Source organism: Nerophis lumbriciformis, linkage group LG08, assembly GCF_033978685.3.
Source record: "Nerophis lumbriciformis linkage group LG08, RoL_Nlum_v2.1, whole genome shotgun sequence".
Taxonomy (NCBI): Eukaryota; Metazoa; Chordata; class Actinopteri; order Syngnathiformes; family Syngnathidae; genus Nerophis; species Nerophis lumbriciformis.
The window spans coordinates 27626250-27645336 of record NC_084555.2 but is presented as its reverse complement, the minus strand read 5'-3'; the positions used below and the strand labels follow the sequence as shown (position 1 = coordinate 27645336).

Here is a 19087-nt window from a genome sequence, read left to right as displayed (position 1 = left end):
AATTTTTGCAAATATTAGCTCATTTAGAATGTCATGCCTGCAACATGTTAAAAAAAAAGCTTGCACAAGTGGCAAAAAAGACTGAGAAAGTTGAGGAATGCTAATCAAACACTTATTTGGAACATCCCACAGGTGAACAGGCTAATTGGGAACAGGTGGGTGCCATGATTGGGTATAAAAGCAGCTTCCATGAAATGCTCAGTCATTCACAAACAGGGATGAGACGAGGGTCACCACTTTGTGAACAAATGCGTGAGCAAATTGTCAAACAGTTTAAGAACAACATTTCTCAATTGGCTATTGCAAAGAATTAAGGGATTTCACCATCTACGGTCCGTATTATCATCAAAAGGTTCAGAAAATCTGGAGAAATCACTGCATGTAAGCGATGATATTATGGACATTTGATCCCTCAGGCGGTACTGCATCAAAAAGCGACACCAGTGTGTATAGGATATCACCACATGGGGTCAGGAACACTTCAGAAAACCACTGTCAGTAACTACAGTTTGTCGCTACATCTGTGTGTGCAAGTTAAAACTTTACTATGCAAAGCCAAAGCCATTTATCAAGAACACCCAGAAACGACGCCGGCTTCGCTGGGCCCGAGCTCATCTAAGACGGACTGATGCAAAGTGGAAAAGTGTTCTGTGGTCTGACGAGTCCACATTTTAAACTGTTATTGGAAACAGTTTGAAACAAACAGAGAGGAAAAGAACCATCCAGCTTTTTATAGGCGCAAAGTTCAAAAGTCAGCATCTGTGATTGTATGGGGGTGTATTAGTGCCCATGGCATGGGTAACTTACACATCTGTGAAGGCACCATTAATGCTGAAAGGTACATACAGGTTTTGGAGCAACATATGTTGCCATCTAAGCAACGTTAACATGGACGCCCCTGCTTATTTCAGTAAGACAATGCTAAGCCACGTGTTACAACAGCGTAGCTTCATAGTAAAAAAGTGCGGGTACTAGACTGGCCTGCCTGTAGTCCAGACCTGTCTCCCATTGAAAATATGAAGCCTAAAATACCACAACGTAGACCCCGGGCTGTTGAACAACTTAAGCTGTACATCAAGCAAGAATGAGAAAGAATTCCACCTGAAAAGCTTCAAAAATTGGTCTACTCAGTTCCCAAACGTTTACTGAGTGTTGTTAAAAGGAAAGGCCATGTAACACAGTGGTAAAAATTCCCCTGTGCCAACTTTTTGCAATGTGTTGCTGCCATTAAATTCTAAGTTGATTATTTGCAAAAAAAAAAAAAAAATTCCCAGTCTGAACATTAAATATCTTGTCTTTACAGTCTATTCAATTGAATATCATTTGAAAAGGATTCACAAATAATTGTATTCTGTTTTTATTTACGAATTACACAACGTGCCAACTTCACTGGTTTTGGGTTTTGTACAATGAAAACCTTAACCATAGCCGTAACCTAAGTAATAAATATAAATCATTTGAGGTGCTTACTATGAGGTCTGTCACACAGCTACTTCTCTACCCGGCAGTTATCTATCGCCCTCCTGGGCCCTATTCAGACTTTATCAGTGAATGTTCAGAGTTTGTCGCTGATCTAGTGACGCACGTAGATAGTATAATTATAATGGGGGATTCTAATATCCATATGAATACCCCTTCAGACCCTCCATGCGTGGTGTTCCAGACTATAATTGATAGCTGTGGTCTTACACAAATAATAAATGAACCCACACATCACAACAGTAATACGATAGATCTAGTCCTTGTCTGGGGTGTCACCACCTCTAAAGTTATGATACTCCTGTACACTAAAGTAATGTCCGATCAATACCTTATAAAATTTGAATTTCTGACTCATTGTCAACAAGCTACAAATAACCACTGCTTTAGCAGCCGCAACATTAATACTGTCACAACTATGACTCTTGATAGCCTGCTGCCTTTGGTAATGGCGCCATTCCCAAATCATGTGGGCTCTATCGATAACCTTATTAACAACTTTAACAATGCCCTGCACGACGCTATTGATAGTATAGCACCGCTAAAGCTAAAAAAAGGCCCATAAAAGGCGTACCCCCTGGTTTACAGAAGAAACTAGAGCTCTTAAACTATCATGTAGAAAGCTGGAACGCATATGGTGTGCGACTAAACCTGAAGTTTTCCAATAACTTATAAACGCATGCTTACTTTAGCTAAAACTAATTACTACTCCAATCTTCATCTGCCTCAATAAAAATAATCCTAAATATTTGTTCAGTACAAGTGGCCCTGCGATGAGGTGGCGACTTGTCCAGGGTGTACCCCGCCTTCCGCCCGATTGTAGCTGAGATAGGCTCCAGCGCCCCCCGCGACCCCAAAAGGGAATAAGCGGTAGAAAATGGATGGATGGATGGAAGTGGCATCACTAACCCAACAAGGGACTCCTCTTAGTAGCTCCACCCACTCGGCTGATGACTTTATGAATTTCTTTAATAAGAAAATTTAACTCATTAGAAAGGAGATTAAAGACAACGCGTCCCAGCTACAACTGGGTTCTATTAACACATATACAAATGCATATACGACGGATATTGCCCTCCAAAATAGTCTCACTCTTTTTGAAGAAATAACATTAGAGGAACTCCTGTGACGTTTAAATGGGACAAAACAAACAAACAAACATGTTTACTTGACCCACTTCATTGGAAACTTATCAAGGAGACGTTTGTAATATTAGGACAATCAGTGTGAAATATTATAAACTTATCACTTTCCTCTGGCACTGTTCCCCTAGCATAAAAAAAAATGGTTATTCAAAAGACCTAACCCCGATCCTGACCTCACGGTAAACTACTGGCCGGTGTACCACCTTCCCTTTATCTCAAAAATCCTCAAAAAATGTGTTGCCCAGCCGCTAAATGAACACTTAGCGTCTAACAATCTCTGTGAATCCTTTCAGTCCGGTTTCAGGGAAAATCACTCTACGGAGACAGCCCTCACAAAAATGACTAATGATCTATTGCTAACTATGGATGCTGATGTGTCATACATGTTGCTGCTACTTGATCATGGCGGTGCTTTCGATACTGTCGTTCATAACATTTTATTAGAACGTATCAAAATATGTATTATTATGTCAGACTAAGCCTTTTCATCCACCTTAACATTTGACAACCAAACAATTACACAAAGCGACTCGGTAAAGAATCTCGGTATTACCTTCGACCCGACTCTCTCATTTGAGTCACACATTAAGAGTCTTACTAAAACAACATTCTTTCATCTCTGTAATATCGCTAAAATGTGTTCCATTTTATCCACCACCGACGCTGAGATCTTTATACATGCCTTCGATACATCTCGTCTCGATTCCTTATACGTATTATTTTCGGATCTCCCAATGTCTAGCATTGCAAGATTACAGTTGGTGAAAAATGCGGCAGCTAGACTTTTGACAAGAACAAGAAAGTTTGATCATTTTACGCCTATACTGGCTCACTTCCACTGGCTTCCTTTGCACTTAAAATGCGACTTTAAGGTTTTTCTACTTACGTATAAAATACTAAACAGTCTAGCTCCCGCCTATCTTGCATTTGCGGTCCTCTCCAAGGTTTCTCATTGTGCACATTGGGTTGAGTTTTTTCTTACCCTGATGTGGGATCTGAGTTTGTTGTGGCTTTGTGCAGCCCTTTGAGACACTTGTGATTAAGGGCTATATTAATAAACTTTGATTGACTGATTGACATTGTATTCTCTTGCTGGTTAGACTATGTTGCAATGATATGATATCACAATATTTACCTACCCTAACAAACCCAATGATGAAATCACAAGCAGAGTCAAGGTTTATGGTGCTAAACCTTACACTGAACTTAACTTTACTGTGGTTTTTCACTGACTTTGAGGTTAAACCCCTCCAAAATGATACATCAATTCAGAGGCCATCCTCACACTAAGGATTTGTGGCTATAAGTGTTGGCCACATACCCACCCTCCAGAACACTCTATGGTGCCACAAATTTCCTTCTCCATTGGGGAGTTCCTGAGGTCTCTCAAGCAGAAAATTGCTCTGTTACAGCATTATCATGGATTACGCCAATATGGTAGGCGGCTGGTCCTGAGCTCTCTCTGTAAGATGCGTCACTGCCACCACTGCCGCTGAGCTACATTGAGCACGGTGGCATGTGTGTCATGACACCCACAATCCTCTCTGCCAGCCCATGTAGTGGTAGCAAGTAGGGAAGTTCCAAACATAATTTTATGCTGCTGATCTTCCGTGAGTGAGATAGGCCGATAACAATCAAATGTATTACCCGCACATTTTTAAATTTATTTATGGTGAGTGATATTTACAGGTAACATAAACACTATACATACTAGCTATGTTAGAAAATGCATATGTTTGAGCAAAGCAAAGTCAATGGTATGCAGTAACTAAAGAAAAACTACTATCTACTTCTCATTTAAATGCTTTGTTTTTTGCCTGAAGTCCTTCGGTGTGCAGGGAATAATTTAAAAGTTTGAAAACATTAAAGCAGCATTAGGTAACTTCTCAAGTATATTCTGTTACACTCCCCTAGGAAGAAGGAAATATTTTGCGCCTCCCCACTCTCTGCTGCGACTATAAATAGTCTATAAAACTGTTATAAGTAGACCTATGCATAACATTGTATCCTTACTGACATTAAAGAGAGAAAAAAAGAAACAAATATAGATCAACTTACAACAAACGATAACTTTATAAACATGTTTTAGTCAGTAGCAGAAAAGATTTAAAGTGCATCAATTTGCGGGAAATTAAAAAACTAAATGTATCCATAAACGCAACACTTGTTTTTTCCCCAATTTCCATGAGTTCAACTTAAAGATCTACAACTTTTACTATACACACAAAAGATCTATTCCTCTCAAATATTGTTCACAAATCTGTCTAAATTTATGTTAGTGAGCATATCTTCTTTGCCAAGATAATCTATCCTACCTCACAGGTGTGGCATATCAAGATGCTGATTAAACAGCATGATTATTGCACAGGTGTGCCTTAGGCTGCCTACAATAAAAGACCACACTGAAAAGTGCAGTTTTATCACACAGCACAATGCCACAGATTTAGCAAGTTTTGGGGGAGCGTGCAGTTGGCATTCTGACAGCAGGAATTTCCACCATAACTTTTGCCTGTGAATTGAATGTTAATTTCTCTACCATAAGCAGTCTCCAAATGCATTTCAGACAATTTGGCAATACATCCAACCGGCCTCACAACTGAAAACCACGTTTAACCACATCAGCCCAGTACCTCCACATCCAGCAGGTGCACCTCCATGATTGTCTGAGACCAGCCACCCGGATAGCTGCCGCAGCAGTTGGTTTGGATAACCAAAGGATTTCTACTAAACTGTGAGAAGTCGTCTCAGGGAAGCTCATCTGCATGCTCGCCGTCCCCATTGGGGTCTCGACCTGACTGCAGTTTGTCGTCGTAACCTACTTGAGTGAGCAAATGCTCACATACGATGGCGCCTGGCATGTTGAAGAGGTGTTCTCTTCACAGATAAATCCTGGTTGTCACTGTTCAGGGCAGATGGCAGACTCTCGTGTGGGAGAGAGGTTTGCTGCTGTCAATGTTGTGAATCGAGTGGCCCATGGTTTTGGTATGGGCAGGCATATGTTATGGACAACGAACGCAAGCAATTTATTGATGGCATTTTGAATGCACAGAGATACCGTCACGAGATCCTGAGGCCCATTGATGAGCAATTCACACGAGACCATCACCTCGTGTTGCAGCATGACAATGCATGGCCCCTTGTTGCAAGGATCTGTACACAAATCTTGGAAGCTGAAAACATCCCAGTCCGGTGAGTATGGCCAGCATACTCACCGGACATGTGGTCCATTGAGCATGTTTGGGATGCTGTGGATCGGCGTATAAGACAGCATGTTCCAGTTCCTGCCAATATCCAGCAACTACGCACAGCCATCAACAGCTTGATAAACTCTATGTGAAGGAGATGTGTTGCACTGTTTGAGGTAAATTGTGGTCACACCAGATACTGACTGTTTTTTTGACCCCAATGAAGCAAAACTGCACATTTCAGGGTGGCCTTTTATTGTGGGCAGCGGAAGGAACACCTGCGCAATAATGCTGTTTAATCAGCATCTAGATATGTCACACCTGTGAGGTGGGATGGATTATCTTGGCAAAGAAGAAGTGCTCAGTAACACAAATTTAGACAGATTTGTGAACAATGTTTGAAAGGAATGGGTCTTTTTCATATATAGTAAAAGTTTTAGATCGTTCAACTCATGAATATTGGGAGCAAAAACAAAAGTGGTGTGTTCATATTTTTGTTCAGTATATACATTTTTTTTGACCGATTTGATCCATTGGATACTGAAAGTGAAATTAAATAAACTTAATAAATAACAAATTCCAATTGATCAGCAAATTTACATCAGGAGCACTTTAACCCAGGGGTCGGCAACCCAAAATGTTGAAAGAGCCATATTGGACCAAAAATCCCCCCAAAAAATCTGTCTGGAGCCGCAAGAATTAAGCGACTTATATCAGTCTTATAATGAAGGCAACACATGATGTGTCTACATTCGCTATAATAGCCTACTATCAAAATGACTATGTGTTTCAAGCTGACACAAGTTTTCATTGACAGAAAAGTTTAAATGTATTATTTATTTTATACATTTTTACAACATTGGAAAACGTTAGTAAAACGTAGTGAGAGAGTGAGATAATTCCTGAAAATTACTGGCTTAGAATTACCAAAGGTATAAATGTGTGCGTCCAGGTTAAAGGATATGGCAGGCTGTCTTTGTCTAAGGGATTTATTACAATATTTGCAAGCTGAGTAACGTTTGCGGTGCTCTATAACAACATGGCACACAATCAGATATGCAGCCAATACTCCATACAGATAATGTGTCACAAGACATGCAAATATAAATTAAAAACACAAAGGTAAAGGAAATTAAATTAGCTCAAATATACCTACAAATGAGAAATAAGGATGCAATATGTACATACAGTTACCGGTAGTCTAAATAGCATGTTAGCATCAATTAGCTTGCAGCCATGCAGTGACCAAATATGCCTGATTAGCACTTCACATAAGTCAATAACATCAACAAAGCTTTGTGCATTTACACACAGCATACAACGTTTGGTGGACAAAATGAGACAAAGAAGGAGTGGCATAAAACACAGCGTGTGGCAGGGTCAGAGAAATTTGTACATGTAAACAAACTACGGTGAGTTCAAGGGCCGCCAAAATTAGTAGGACAAAACGGCACTTACCAAATACTCTCATCAGTGAAACATGTTTAATATAAACAGTGGGATTTCTAACAATTAAGGAGGTTTGTGTCATGTTTTTCCTCCTACAGGAACTATATTAAAACAAAAATCATATTTTTCCACCACCTTTTTCCATTTTCATACATTTTTGAAAAAACTTCAGGGAACCACAAAGCGGCGCTAAAGAGCTGCATGCGGCTCTAGAGCCGCAGGTTGCTGACATGAGGGAGCTAGAAATAATGGTTACGATGAGCATGTATAAGTACAAACCTCGTTTCCATGAGTTGGGAAATTGTTTTAAATGTAAATATAAACAGAATACAATGATTTGCAAATCCTTTTCAACCCATATTCAATTGAATGCACTACAAAGACAAGATATTTGATGTTCAAACTCATAAACTTTATTTTTTTTTGCAAATAATAATTAACTTAGAATTTCATGGCTGCAACACGTGCCAAAGTAGTTGGGAAAGGGCATGTTCACCACTGTGTTACATCACCTTTTCTTTTAACAACACTCAATAAACGATTGGGAACTGAGGAAACTAATTGTTGAAGCTTTGAAAGTGGAATTCTTTCCCATTCTTGTTTTATATAGAGCTTCAGTCGTTCAACAGTCCGGGGTCTGCGCTGTCGTATTTTAAGCTTCTTAATGCGCCACACATTTTTGATGGGAGACAGGTCTCGACTGCAGGCAGGCCAGGAAAGTACCCGCACTCTTTTTTTACGAAGCCACACTGTTGTAACACGTGCTGAATGTGGCTTGGCATTGTCTTGCTGAAATAAGCAGGGGCGTCCATGAAAAAGACTGCACTTAGATGGCAGCATATGTTGTTCCAAAACCTGTATGTACCTTTCAGCATTAATGCTGCCTTCACAGATGTGTAAGTCGCCCATGCCTTGGGCACTAATGCACCCCCATACCATCACAGATGCTGACTTTTGAACTTTGCGTCGATAACAGTCTGGATGGTTCGCTTCCCCTTTGGTCCGGATGACACCATGTCGAATATTTCCAAAAACAATTTGAAATGTGGACTCGTCAGACCACAGAACACTTTTCCACTTTGCATCAGTCCATCTTAGATGATCTCGGGCCCAGAGAAGCCGGCGGCATTTCTGGATGTTGTGATAAATGGCTTTCGCTTTGCATAGTAGAGATTTAACTTGCACTTACAGATGTAACGACGGACTGTATTTAGTGACAGTGGTTTTCTGAAGTGTTCCTGAGCCCATGTGGTGATATCCTTTAGAGATTGATGTCGGTTTTTGATACAGTGCCGTCTGAGGGATCGAAGGTCACGGTCATTCAATGTTGGTTTCCGGCCATGCCGCTTACCTGGAGTGATTTCTCCAGATTCTCTGAACCTTTTGATGATATTATGGACCGTAGATGTTGAAATCCCTAATTTTCTTGCAAATGCTGGTTGAGAAACGTTGTTCTTAAACTGTTTGATTATTTGCTCACGCAGTTGTGGACAAAGGGGTGTACCTCGCCCCATCCTTTCTTGTGAAAGACTGAGCATTTTTTGGGAAGCTGTTTTTATACCCAATCATGGCACCCACCTGTTCCCAATTAGTCTGCATACCTATGGGATGTTCCAAATAAGTGTTTGATGAGCATTCCTCAACTTTATCAGTATTTATTGCCACCTTTCCCAACTTCTTTGTCGAGTGTTGCTGGCATCAAATTCTAAAGTTAATGATTATTTGCAAAAAAAAAAAATGTTTATCAGTTTGAACATCAAATATGTTGTCTTTGTAGCATATTCAACTGAATATGGGTTGAAAATGATTTGCAAATCATTGTATTCCGTTTATATTTACGTCTAACACAATTTCCCAACTCATATGGAAACGGGGTTTGTACATACAGTATAAGTATGATACTGCATAATACTGATAAAGCATGTTTCCTGGGGTCACACGCGCCCCTTCAGGCATCCATTGATCACCAAAAACAGCACCGCCCAAACTGGATGTTGTAATGACGTAAGCTATATGAATGAAATTGTCTGGAGTGGAGGCAACATGTCTGCGATGTGGACGTATTTTAATAAATCTGAGATATACCCACAGACACTGATCAACAAAAGGTGCTATGTGCAAATATTAAGAGGACAGTGTCGGCTTTTAAGAAGAGGAAATGCAGTTGGAGCAGCAGCGTGAAGCAAAACTGACGTCAGGTTCGAAGCACCTTTTGCTGTTCGCCGCGGACATCGAGCGACAGAAGTAAAGCTACTCTAAACACGAGAACAGTCTCCAATAACACCAGAAAAATATGCTATGTTTGTGGCTAGTCGTTTTTAACAAAGAAAAAGTCCCTGAAAGGATTGGAGAGGTCTGTAGAAACTAGAAAAATTCTCAACAAAGTACATTGTACAATAAGCAGCAACAATTTAAAAAAAAGAGCAAAACGATATAATATAATAAAAAATAATATGTTAATACTAATTAATAATAACAGATTTGTTTTAAATATATGTATATTCTTTCTTGTGTTAAATAATGGATATAGTGTGTTGTCATGCTTATGAGATGCAATGCAAGTGTGTAAACCACAGTAACACTATTATTGTTTGCCATTGGTGGCTGTGGTGGTGATGGAAATGATGAGTGATAACAGTGATTTGTTTGTTTGTTGTTGTAAAATGTTTTTAATCACCGTTATTGACATTAGTATTGTTATTATTATTGATACCGTGGTTGATATTATTCATTTGTGTTGACCTTTTTTTATTGTCGTGTTTGTGTCATCTAAATAGCTCTGTGGAGTTCCTTGGAGTGTTGTGGAACTGGAATTGGTTTGGAGTTGAGATTGTTCTATACATTATTATTTTATTAAATAAAATATATGCATCATCACATATCTTGCAAATTGTATGATGACGTCATATTAACCCGGTCCAACACAACCATAGCAACACCCCCACCGCCACAGGGATGTTGGCAAACTTAGGGAAACACTGAATTGTTTTCTTTGGTTTATGAAAAGACAATAAACCAAATGTTACATACCTGTCACACCTATTGTGAGGGGTTTTCTTAGACCCATTTGACTTGAAGGTAGTGACAAGGCCACACCAGCTTCCTTCACTCTCAGGATGATCATCTTCCTCCGGCTCCGATTGTGTCAGAGAAATGGACAGGTCACTCACACTGCTCTCGGACAACTGCGCATCAGAGCTTAAACTAATACTCCTAGATATGCCTGAATGATAAAAAAAAAATTAAAAACATGGTTTAAATTCCACAATACCAAAATAAATGTGAGAGTAAGAAATACCCCCGAAGTAAAAAGATAACATTTAAACACATTTCAAACCTTGGGCATTCATGACTTCTTTTCTTCCAGAGGTTTCAGGCATCAAATGGCTAAAACCTCTTCCTAAATCTCCCTTTAAGGGCGCCTGAGGAGCAATTTCTCCGGAGTTAGCATATTCAGCAGGGGGATTCTTGAGCTTCATTGACTTATTGCTGCTGCCTAGAGATAGATTCCTTTGGGGACTCTTCAAGGTTACCAGGGGAGCAGGTTCTTGTCCATCCTCATTGGCAAAAAGCATGTTGCCAGGTACTATTGTTGTAGCGCAACTATATTGAGGAGTTACTGACATTTTTGTGTGTTTGTCTCTCAAATTGCAGCCGTCGGAAGAATTGTCTGAAGCTGAATTGTCATCTGATAAATGTGCTTGATTGACAGCAGCATCCTCTCTGACAACTTCAGAGTCCTTCAAAAGGCCACTTGGTGGTCGTTCGAGAGAGTGCGTGCTCCGTTTGGGTGAACGGTGCAATGTTTGGTGTGAAAGTATACGGGACCCTTTGGTTTGGCGGCCCATCGAAATGACCGCAGGTGCTTTTGTAAAATCATCTTCTATGTGAAGGACCGAGCTGTCTTTGCAATTGCGTTGTGTAGGTTTCAGCTGTAAACATAAACAAAGAAATAAAGTGCATTAGCCCACATTTTTGCACCAATGTATTTTTTTAAGTTGCAACTGATGGAGCACTTGTGAAATACCCAAGCCAAGTTAATGAAGCATATTTTTAATTTTTCATCTTAAGTATTGTAAATAACCACTTCAGAATTTGAATGAGTGACGCTTGTTCAGGCCAAGGTCAGAACTACTCACAACATATTTTAGAAAAATGTCTCGCGATCAATGATTTAACTTTTAATCTTATTAGAAATCCTTTACACAAGTTTTGATTCATGTCAAAGTCACCAAAACAGAATGCGAGTGAGGCAAAAATTCTCCCTTCCAAACATAACAAAAAGAATGGCTTCTGTTTCTTTTCTGATAAGCGTCTTAAATACCAGTTAGCTGCTTAATAACATTCACTGTAAACCATGCAGCCTGCCCAGCAGATCCACAAAGTAGCTACAAAAAAAAGAGGAAAAGTTAATTTCTTGGCTGAGTGATTCCATCGGTAGCTGCAGGGCAAAGTAGAAAGTGTCTCACTAAAGTAGCAATTGATTCTTCTATCAATCTGCAGCACGCGTGTGCTCTTCCAAGGAAAGTATTAAATATGAAAATCATATCCCGTTATCATCTGTCTCCAGCTTTCAGCCCGGTAAGCTTTCCTTAATGAATGCTGCAGCCTGAGGGACATGCACACTGCCAGCCAATGGCTTGTATGCATAATGGAGCAACGGTACCATTTTACTCATTACAATATCGACAAACTGAAGATGGGGGGGTTGGTTTTGCACAGTTACAAGTGACTGCTCGAGACAGCATGCTCCAAGTTATTATGAGATGTCTTAGACATTTCATCTGAAAGAGCTTTAACTGCTTTAAGCTAAGGGAGAAAGCAGCTACGGGTTTGAACTGCATCGCTTGTACAGATGAACCGGCGAGGATTAGACACCTGTGTACTTCTGACACACAGTTTAAATGTGGACTCCACAAGATTTATCATGCATAATGTGCTATATTTTACTCTAAACCTTAACAAGCAGTCACATTGGAGGGAGATTTAGGTGAGCAACATAGACAAAAGGGTGACAAAACAGAAGGAGACACAGTTAGTGAGTGTATGACCTTTCTTAGGATGGTCCATGATAAAACAAAATATGACTAATAAGTTGCATAATAAATACCTTTTCTTTTCCTGTTGTTTTCATTTCTTCAATAAATCTAGCAATTTTACTTGCAAACTCAGCCTGTAAGAGAAACATGAAAAAAATGACAAATAGGGGTCACACCAAATAAAATAAAAACATGGACATAAAAATGTAACTTTTACTTTCGATCAAAATAATACAAGGTTTTATTTGAGTAATGGATAATCTAAGACTAAACAAAGAGCAACCAAAATAACATATTGTAGCCTTCACAAAACATCAAGAGGAAATAAACCAACTGCTTGAAGGGAGACAACGACTAAACCTCTGGAACCCTTCACAATCTCTATATTGGCCAATTAACTCTGTGAGTCATAATTAGCCAATTTTGTTAATTTGATATTAAATTGTCAAGCACTGTTATTTTAAGCAATAATCTGACTGGCTCTTTGTTTCCCCTCCCTCATTCATTTGCTTGTTGTGGTAAATTGCATCATTTGGAGTGTTTACTATTACATTGCAAATAACGGTGCAAATATGTCAACTCCTTGTACAATATAATAGTTAATAATGTGCCTGAAATGTATTTAGACTTAGACTTCCTTTTTATTGTCATTCAAATTTCCTGTTTATAATAAAATATTTGAGTAACAACTTGTACCTCTTTGAAAATGTTGTTACTGTTAAAAACACCACATTATGAGCTCATTTTCTATATACCGTATATTTACTATGGTGACAAACATTAACAGTGCTATATTAAACACTCTTTTAAGGGCATTAAAGAAAGCAAATGCTTTAAAGCATTCTTGCAAAGTATACAATAATTTACAGCCGAATCAAAAACCCTCCACTATGAACAATAATGTGTTGTGTGTGCGTGTCTGTGCGCTTACCTTTTGTTGTTGCAAAGGGAAAAAGTCTGGGGTGTATTCCTGCATGCTAATTTGAAGGCACTCCACATCTCTCAAAAGCTCAAGGTTTCTCATTTTCGCTTGTGCTTCCCTGACACAGATTTGCTTGAGATAGCCCTTTATGTGAGAGCTGAAGGCATGAAAAAAATATTATTCCACAGAAATTATCATCAAGGATTATGTCAAAATATAAGAGCAAAGCTTGAAATTGTGAAAAAAAAATGGTTAAGCACACTAAACTCAAAATTCAAATGTGATTAGCAGTCTATGCCAAACTGCTTAGCCGTTAATAATAAGAGATACTTGTTTACATGCATGTACAGTACAAATGTTTTATTTATTTTATGTGGTGCAGGCTTATTTCTGATTAACATATTGTTCAAAGCGTATGTAGAAAATGCATGGATGGATGGATGGAGGGTGAATTATGAAAAATATTACGTTACGGAAGCAACTTACATTCGTTTATTATTAGGTTTGGAGTAAGAAAACAGCTGCTTTTCCAACTGTATCCTTTGTTTCTCCCTGCATAACACGCACACACACACACACGCGCACACACACACACACGCACACGCACACACACACACACACACACACACACACACACACACACACACACACACACACACACACACGTACACGCACAGACACACGCACACACACGTCAAAAAAGGAATCGGCATAGTCAAACACTACTTTATCTGCGAGGTTTGTGTCAAACTAAAAGCAAATTATTAAGTAAAGCTACTATCATCGCGGCTGTTTGAACACTCACTAGATTTAGTGTAATAATTAACATTTAACCACTTAATTACACGTCCTTCTCAGTTACAGGCTGCATGCACCTTGTGTGATGAATGCAATTCCAAAATGGACTTTACGACTACATTCATTCCAGTTTGCCAAGTTAGCTTAGCAAATAGCTAACTAGCTATTTCTACGGAGGCTAACCGGTTTTGTCGGCGTTTGAAAAACAGTTAAGAAAAAATCCTTACCTTTGGTGCATGCGTTGCTGCATGGACGTTACCCTCTCCAAAAAACTGTCCCCAACGCGGGCTTCGCTTGCCATTTTGTCCTAATTCGCCGCTTACGCAAAGTCGCGACTAGCAAGAGGAGGGAGGCTAATATTTACAGTGGTTGCCATGAGGACCACTTCCCATAAGCCCCCTGGTTGGAAACAAGTCACTTGAAATTAACTGGCGGTGCAGGGAGGCTCATTGGTTGTCTCACGGGTGAAGATGTCTGGTAAGAGACAAGAACTGCTTCTATTTTGTGTGTAAAAAATGTGTTTATACACACACACACACACACACACACACACACACACACACACACACACATATATATATATATATATATATATATATATATATATATATATATATATATATATATATATATATATATATATGTAACGGTGTAGAAACAGACGTTCATTATGCTTGATTAAATTATGAATGAAGTGTTGCAACAGCGCCTGTTGCTGGCGAGAAGTGGTATGTACGGTTACCTGCGGGAAGTGCTCAGAACTGTGAAGCCTTCTAACTGGTGAGACACGTTTTTGCATTGTCCGGGATTGATTACTAATTAGTGAATATTGACTGTTTATATTTTGATTAGTACTTTGTAACGTACACATAAACAGGTTCGCTAATTGGTATTGACCAAAACTGTATCTTAGAGTGATATTTTGAAGACAATAACACACTTTTACTGTGTAAACTAATTGGTGATTGTGATGTGTTATTTAGAGAATCCCGTGACCCAAGTGGACTCACCGTCTCACAATTTGCACTGTTTTGCAGGTAACATTATATTTCATGCCACTGTGATTGTTTTGTTGTTCATATTGCTGTCCTCACCTATTATTATGATGCTAATGGTAGCTTGGCTAGGCCGCAGCCTGGTTTATCAACCGCATGGTTTGAAGCAGCCATTTTGGATGCGAGGTGCGTTCAGGGACATCCTGTAAAATGTAGTGACTGTCAATTTACTGTGTATTTTGCATATTAAAAAAAGGATTATTGTAAATTTAAGTATACCAATATCAGTACAGGTGAAACCAACTGAGAGAATGAATATGATAATTAGTATGAAGATTTGGTTCAAACACTATACGATCACACTCAAATGTAACATGTTTGTAAAATGAAACTGTGGTTTTATTATGTCAAACATCAGAACTGTGAAGCCTTCTAACTGAGAATCCCGTGACCCAAGTGGACTCACCGTCTCACAATTTGCACTGTTTTGCAGGACACTGTAATAAAAGAAATTCATAATCCACCTGGTGCCAGTGATATGTTGAAGCGACAGCAGTGTGGAGCTGCATTTTGCCACATACAGTTGTGGACCGTCACATTGGTGCCGTGACCCGTCGAATTTGGCTCTTCACATCGGACCGGATCCATCTTGCTGGACGGCTTTTTCATTACGCCATCAGGTGGACGGGGTGTTAGCTGTGTGCACTGTGTCCAATTTGAGTGTTTTACCTGTTTTTTTGGTATCCATATTGTGATTTTTGTGCTATTTTATTTTGATATTTCAAAATGAGCTATTTAAAGTTTGACACTAGCACACCCTTACATAGAAGTGTTGGCAGAGGTAGAGGGATCCCATTGGTGTTGCAGTTTGACAGTCCTGTTCAAGGGGATGTAGCTCATGTGGCGGGGGGTAGACAGGATCCAGTAGAGGCTCACTCAGTTAGTGGAGACAGGGTTCCTTCTCAAAGCCACCACATGAATACTACATTGAACACACAGGTTACTGTTACACCCACAGCAGATCCCACTTTACAGTCACACGATGTAGTAGGCCAGATGAGTGACATTATAAGGCACGTTGGCCAGCAGCTAGCTGACAGTATAGTTACACGTCTAGGGCCAGCACATACTATGCCGACACCTAGTGCCTCAGGTGTTTGTGACACGCCCATTAACGCACTAACACAAAGTCTGGACTCCTCACAAGTGCATCAGGTATCGCACAGGAAGGTGAAGGAACCTCCGTCCTTTAGGGGAGATGACACGGATGCAGTGGATGTGCACGAATGGGAGGACCTGATGAGGAACTACATAAGGAGGTCTGACATCAACATGGAGAATCAGGCAGAAGAAATGCTTGTCCACCTCAGAGGCAGAGCAAGAGACATTGTGAAATTTGGCACGAGGAATAGTGGCATTGATGTTACAAAGAATCCAGATGCGATCTATAGCCTTCTTCGTAAGCATTTTGCTGCTGTGCCCTGCTCACCTCTTCCCCTGGCAGACTTCTACACAACGTTGCCGAAGGCAAATGAAGATGCATACGACTACTGGCTGAGACTCAACCAAGCTGCTGACGTTGCAGCTGATCGCCTCAGGGAACAAGGCAAGAATTTGGACTGCCCCGCCCTTGAGGTGACACGTATGTTTATAAAGAATTGCCCCTCCAGAGATCTTTCCATGACATTCAGATCAAAGACGATTGATAAGTGGTCGGCTGTGGAAGTCCAGGCTGTGCTGGATGAATATCATACAGAGTTTTGCTCAAAGGATGCTGCTGTGATGAGTAGGAAGGCCAATGAACGTGTGTATGTGAACAATGTTGATATGCTTCACACTGCAGTTGGTCATTCTGACACTCAAGAGGCTAACACAGCTAAGGGTACAGACTCGAATGCCTTTGAACGTGTCATAGTTATGTTGGAAAAGATTTTGCTGGAGCGGTCTGCTCAAGCCCGTAACCCTGCGGCCAGACCACCTAAGACACAGTTCTCCAGAATTGTGGGTCTGGATAACTCGCCTTGTGCTGTTTGTGGTGACGTGGCTCACTCTGCACTTGTTCACTGCCGTAGGAATAGACTCTGTTTTCAGTGCTACTCACCTGACCACACCAGGCGCGATTGTCCTGCCCAGGCGAGGTTCACGCCAGCTGCACAGTCGGAAAACTGATTGATCTACACCAGAGGGAGGTCGGTGTAGATCCTGTTAATGACCCTCCCAATAGTTTTTCCAATGATTTAGAGTCTATGTTTGAGTCACTCAGTTCCGACATACCCCCAGATAGAACAGTTGTTTTCCAAGGCACACACAGAATTCAGAAGTCTGATAGCTTGTTCTACACTACTGTCACATCAGGTGGTATTCCCCTGAAAGCGATGATTGATAGTGGCTCTACAGGTTGCACATTAAGTGAGCGTGCTATAGCCCGGTTGTTGGAGCACATTCCAAACATGAAGCGACACTCAGCAGATGGTGTTGTCATTATTGGATGTGGTGGCCATCAAGTGACCCCTTCAGCTGTTTATGATGTGGAAGTAGTGGTGTATGAATGCAAGTTGGCTGTACCTATGTTTGTTGTTCCTGGACAGACAGACGACATGATCCTGGGCAGTAATGCCATAAAAAAGATTCTTCAACTGATGAGAGGGACTGAGAGTTACTGGCGACTCATGTCAGAGCCTAGCAGCGTCATTGATGAAGATTGCCACCGGTTCTTCTCTCTCCTTTCTAACACAGAGAAATGGAGGGGTGAAACTGTGCCTGACAAGGTTGGCACGCTGAAGCTTCAGCAATGTGTCATGCTCCAGCCGATGAGTGAACACCTTGTTTGGGGTAAGCTTCCTGCCTCAGCACCTTTGTCAGTTGGCAGCACAGTGATGATCGAACCGACCCAGTCACGGTGTAGATCAAGGAAGATTCTAGTTGGGAGGGTGATTTCACCAATGTGGGGTGATCGATACCTGCCCATGAAAGTCATCAACCCCACCAGTGAGCCTGTGTTGCTTAAGAAAAACTCAAAGCTAGCAGATGTGTTTTCCTGTGTTGCTGTTGAAGATTTGTCTCAGCCTGACCACATCCAAGTTCACTCCCAAGTTGTGTCAGCTGCTACAGAAGAAAGGTCTAAGGAGGACATCAAGGCAGCGCTGTACAGGCTTGGTCTGCAAGATCTGGATCTGGATGCTTGCGCTGTCTCCGACCTTTGGAGAGACAGGCTTTTCCAGCTCATCGAGAGACATGAGACAATCTTTTCACGGGACAAGATGGACTGTGGGGAAGCATCTGACTTTGTGCACAAGATACATCTGGTGGATGAGAGGCCTTTCCGTCTGCCTTATCGCAGGGTGCCACCAAATTACTATGAGAAGCTAAGAACCGCTCTCAGTGAGATGGAAGAAAAGGGCATAATTCGGAAATCCACAAGTGAATATGCATCACCCTTGGTTCTTGTTTGGAAGAAAGACGGAAATTTGCGCATCTGCACTGATTTCAGATGGCTCAATGCGAGGACAATGAGAGACGCACACCCACTGCCTCATCAGGCTGATGCTCTTGCTGCACTTGGAGGAAATGTCTTTTTCTCCACCATGGACCTCACGTCAGGATTTTATAATGTACCTCTATTTGAAGGACACAAGAAGTACACCGCCTTTTCCTCCCCCTTTGGCCTTCATGAGTACAACCGAATGCCACAGGGTCTCTCGAACAGCCCCGCTACATTTATGAGGATGATGCTCTCTATTTTCGGGGATGAGAATTTCACTAGCCTCTTGTGCTACCTTGACGATCTCATGGTCTTTGGTCCAACAGAACAGATAGCACTTAAGCGGCTGGAGATGGTTTTCTCCCGTTTGAAGGACCACAACCTCAAGTTAGCGCCAAAGAAGTGCCACTTTCTCAGGAGATCAGTGAGATTTCTTGGCCATGTTATATCTGAGTCAGGAGTCCAAACAGACCCTGGAAAGGTTGAAGCTATTTGCAGAGTGCAGGCATCTGACTTGATGGATAGTGATGGTGTCACTCCCTCTCAAAAGAAGATTCGATCTTTCTTGGGGATGGTGTTGTATTATCAACATTT

General features: G+C 40.8%; 1 protein-coding gene across 2 annotated transcripts in view; it reads right to left on the bottom strand.

The window, feature by feature from the left end:
- kiz (kizuna centrosomal protein) overlaps nt 1-14526 on the bottom strand; it is a 65961-nt gene extending 51435 nt beyond the window's left edge. Inside the window, exons 1-6 of one of the 2 annotated variants that reach the window (XM_061968582.2) lie at nt 14245-14526; nt 13706-13771; nt 13229-13376; nt 12369-12431; nt 10596-11190; nt 10289-10481 (exon numbers count right to left, since the gene is read on the bottom strand). In XM_061968582.2, the coding sequence (XP_061824566.2) occupies nt 10289-10481; nt 10596-11190; nt 12369-12431; nt 13229-13376; nt 13706-13771; nt 14245-14318 (1139 nt within the window). In that variant the 5' untranslated portion in view covers nt 14319-14526. The remainder of the gene's footprint in view (nt 1-10288; nt 10482-10595; nt 11191-12368; nt 12432-13228; nt 13377-13705; nt 13772-14244) is intronic. The other variant, XM_061968583.2, reaches the window with a different exon arrangement.
- Between the last annotated feature and the right edge of the window lie 4561 nt (nt 14527-19087).